General features: G+C 43.8%; 1 protein-coding gene across 2 annotated transcripts; it reads right to left on the bottom strand.

Annotated features, from left to right (window-relative positions):
• Positions 1-1,063: 1,063 nt before the first annotated feature.
• On the bottom strand, positions 1,064-3,197 carry LOC109737390 (transcription factor EAT1). Of its 2 annotated transcripts, XM_073509612.1 has the most exons (4): positions 3,098-3,197; positions 2,319-2,494; positions 1,395-1,812; positions 1,064-1,292 (listed from the first exon to the last, which is right to left on the bottom strand). In XM_073509612.1, the coding sequence occupies exons 3-4, from the start codon at positions 1,629-1,631 to the stop codon at positions 1,170-1,172; spliced, it is 360 nt and encodes a 119-aa protein (XP_073365713.1). In that variant the 5' UTR covers positions 1,632-1,812; positions 2,319-2,494; positions 3,098-3,197; the 3' UTR covers positions 1,064-1,169. The 2 variants fall into 2 exon arrangements, with proteins under 2 accessions (XP_073365713.1, XP_040257022.2); XM_040401088.3 differs by lacking the exon at positions 3,098-3,197 and having other exon boundaries at positions 2,319-3,088.
• Between the last annotated feature and the right edge of the window lie 834 nt (positions 3,198-4,031).

The following is a 4,031-nucleotide window of genomic DNA, read 5'->3' as shown; positions in this document are numbered from 1 at the left end:
TGGTGGGGTCAGGAACCGTTGTGGCAATCCCACCCGGAACTGTACCAATTGGCAACGGACACCGACATTATGGTGGTCGATGCTATGCGAGTCCAACCTCCAGCCATCTCTTTTATTAGGACTCTAGAGACGACGGAGGCCGCTAGCTGGGACACTTTGGCGGCTAACTTGGGAGGGCTGACTCGTAGTAATGGGGCGGATACGATTACGTGGAAGTTGACCTCCTCCAATAGATTTACGGTCAAGTCCCTATACGACAAGCTCTCCGAGGGTAATACGCTGGATATAGCTAGGGGGCTATAGAAGGCTGGCATTCCTCTCAAAATCAAGATTTTCCTGTGGTAAATGTTTCGCAACCGCTTACCTACTTCGGATAACGTGGCCAAACGCAATGGGCCGGCAGACGGAACGTGCACCACTTGCGGTTTAGGGGAAAACGCGAACCATGTGTTCTTTGGATGTGTGCTCGCTAGATTTGCGTGGAGTGCGGTTAGAGACGCTTTCAAACAAAATTGGAATCCACACTCTAGCCACGATGTGCTTTCTATCTTAACGTCGCAAAGAGGGGCCAATGCTAGGATCGTTTGGAGATGCGTTGGGGCGCTTCTTTGGTCCCTTTGGACGGTTCGGAACAAAACTACGATAGAACACAAGTTCCCGGTCCACCCCGCTGATATCATCTTCAAATGTCATATTTTTCTTCAGGTATGGGCACCGCTGGGGAAGAAGCGTGACGTCGAACGCATGTACGAGACGATGGAGCTGATCAAGACGACCATGGTGAAGGCTCGACAAGGGATGACGGCTTGATCATGAGACCTCTACTTTTAGCTAGCTTTTGTCTTGATGCTCCGCTTTTGCGCTATTGAACTTGTGGATGTAACCTTCTGAGCTTTATCCTGAGCCGTGGGCTCGATGACTGTTTTATTCGATTTGTAAGACTTAATTTGTGTGGATCCCGCCTGGTGGCTTTATTAATTTAAAGCCGGACGCTCCTAGCGTCTATGTTCAAAAAATATATGATTCGTGCGAGATTAACAATTTCTGCGAGCTATCAAATTGCACAAGACAAAGTCATCTCCACCTCAAAGCCCGATTTAACCACATTTCTCACTGAGAGAACAGACATGAAATTGCTACTCAAAGACAGTTGCAGACTATGAACTTCTTCAGATAGTCACTTTGGCTGCTAGAGCCTGGCCGAGTATGTTGAGGGCCTGGTGCTGTGCATCCACTGCTTGAAGGAGCCTCTCGGCCACTGCAAGGGCATACACCGAGCAGCCTTCGGACACCTGCGTCACCATGGACGATTTACCATTACTATCAATCATAATCGGTGATGTCAGGAAAGGGGTTCCTGATGCTGCTTAAATGAAACAATATCCTCTCAGTACCTTAGTGTTGAAGACGAATATGCGGTGATCGTCAACAATCTGTCCAACCACGCTGATGATCTCAAGATGGAACTCGTCGAGAACCTTCGCAGCATGAGGAAGGGAGTTGGCGTTCTTCCATTCAGTGAGCTGGACGTTTACTGCATTTTCCACTATGTGGACATCAACATGGCACTCCTTGGACCTCCTCTGCACCCAGGAGCTCCTTATGGCCCCATCGAGCTCATTGTTGCTCATCGCTCACTGGCCTCGTCGATGAGCTTTCGCCATCGGAAGCTGCCTCTCCGTCCATCTTTATCATCTTTTTCCTATTAGTCCCATGCCACTTCTGTTCTACTAGGATCTTCAGTTCCTTCACTGTCCGGTTCAGCTCATGTATGTACTCAATGGCATCCTCTACATTTGAGACCCTGTCACACTAGTAAAAAGTTCTGTAGCTCATTTATGCCATATCGAACTTAGATAAGCGCATTAATCTCTCATAATTAAATAGAAGGTATTGACACGCTCGATCAAGATATGTGGGGCAAGTATTATTGAAACAGCACAGCATGGATCTATTTCGTGGCAATCACTTTTAATAGGATATTAGTATCAGATTGAATGTAATGTAGCATCAGAGATCGGACGAGTACTCAGTAAAAAAAATCAGCAGAAGCATATTATCTAACTCATGTTTCTTGAATCTACTTTAGACAGATGACAGTTTTCAAAAGGGGTTTTATTGATCTTTTACACAACACGGGTCAATTAGGCTGCATAGTATTCTGATATTGGCACTTTTGAGCGTCTTAACTCTTAACACATCGAGAAGAAATGGATAAAGTTATTTAAAATTCCATTATCTTCTAGTAGTTGAGTATTCTGTACATCTGAAAAGTCACTAAATCACCTAAATTTGCAAAAATGATGAAAAAGACAAACCTTAGGATTGGGGAGGAGCATTCTTAAAGCCCAGAACGCTTCATTCAGCCATTCCCTCCTCTGTCTCTCACTTGCAAAGTCAGCTTTTCTTGAAGGTTCTGCCATGGGATTATGATCATGGGAACCTTCAAAATAGCCACCACCAACAATCATATTGACCAAACAGCACCTGGCACCTTCAAACCAAATCAACAGAATATGAAAACTGATGAGCATAGAGAGAAATTCTTCGAGTAGCTCGATTTTGACAGAATATCAAATGCATGCAGAAATCGAATAACAAATAGCACCTTATATGCGAGGTAATCTTGAGCTAATATAGAAATGGCAATTACTTGCAAAGTGCAGAGTTGCAGTGCACATACTAAGGGGAAAAGACGACTCAACAGGAACGCAACAGCAGATAGAATTCTATTAGAAACAGATATTGCAGTTGCCTTTGTTGTTTTGGTCGTTGCAAAAGAGGTGGAGCCGTGGAGTTTTAAGCTATGAAATGTGGCTGTCTGCTCTTCCTTTGCGGAGAAGTTGTATGCAGCATGCATGATTCATGGAACATGAAGCAACTTTGCGTGTTCCACACCCAACAGACCCTTGGCATCTTTTTCGTGCTTCAACTACCTCAAGATGATCAGTAAAATGGAGCACAAGAAATCCATGGGAGCTCAGTGTTATGATTTTTAATCTTACTAAATAGTAGAATATGACTTAAAGAAGCAGAGGAGTATTGATCGCGAGTTACATCTAGCGAACAGTAGTATAAGCACTAGAAGAGAGCATACCTCAACTTTGTTCATGAAGATGAAAATCAAGGTCGCATGGGACCTAATTTATATGCTGTGCCAACTGCCAAGAATATCATAGTGGCTGTGGAAAGTTTAGGGAAACGTAGTACCCTACCGAGGGCGACGGGTTCGTGTTTATATAGCCAGCGCTTATCTCTGGTACATGCGTACAGGTTGTTCAGATTACAAACTTGGGATACAAGGGATAGAGAAGAATATATTCGGTTACAAGAGATAGAACTAACTTAAACAACCAATGTATATCTCTACATCTCTACGAGTCCAACCTGGCTAAACCTGACGCATGTAGCATGTTTAACACTCCCCCTTAATCACAACTTACATAAGTTGAGATTACGCTTGAACTCTTCAAAGCTTTTTGTAGGCAACGCCTTTGTAAATCCATCAGCAACTTGATCTCTAGAATGGATAAACCGAATGTCCAGTTGCTTGCTAGCAACTCTTTCTCTGACAAAATGAAAGTCTATTTCAATGTGCTTTGTTCTGGCATGAAAAACTGGGTTAGCTGATAAGTATGTAGCACCAAGGTTGTCACACCATAAGCATGGAGCTGGAATCCGTTTAATGCCAAGTTCCCTTAGCAAAGACTGAACCCAGATAATTTCTGCTGTAGCATTTGCAAGAGCTTTGTATTTTGCCTCTGTACTTGACCTTGATACCGTGGCTTGTTTCTTTGCACACTATGATATGAGATTAGGCCCAAAGAACACAGCAAAACCACCTGTTGATCGTCTGTCATCCACACAGCCTGCCCAGTCAGAGTCTGAGAAAGCACTAACAAGCATAGATGATGATTTGCTGAAAGTAAGACCAGTACCCAAAGTATGTTTAACATATCTGACAATGCGCTTAGTTGCAGTCCAATGAACAGTAGTGGGTGCATGAAGAAACTGGCATACTTTGTTAACAG

The sequence above is a fragment of the Aegilops tauschii genome, chromosome 2 (genome assembly GCF_002575655.3).
Source record: "Aegilops tauschii subsp. strangulata cultivar AL8/78 chromosome 2, Aet v6.0, whole genome shotgun sequence".
NCBI lineage: Eukaryota > Viridiplantae > Streptophyta > Magnoliopsida > Poales > Poaceae > Aegilops > Aegilops tauschii.
The sequence above is the reverse complement of the archived record's forward strand: the minus strand, read 5'-3'. Positions and strand labels throughout refer to the sequence as shown.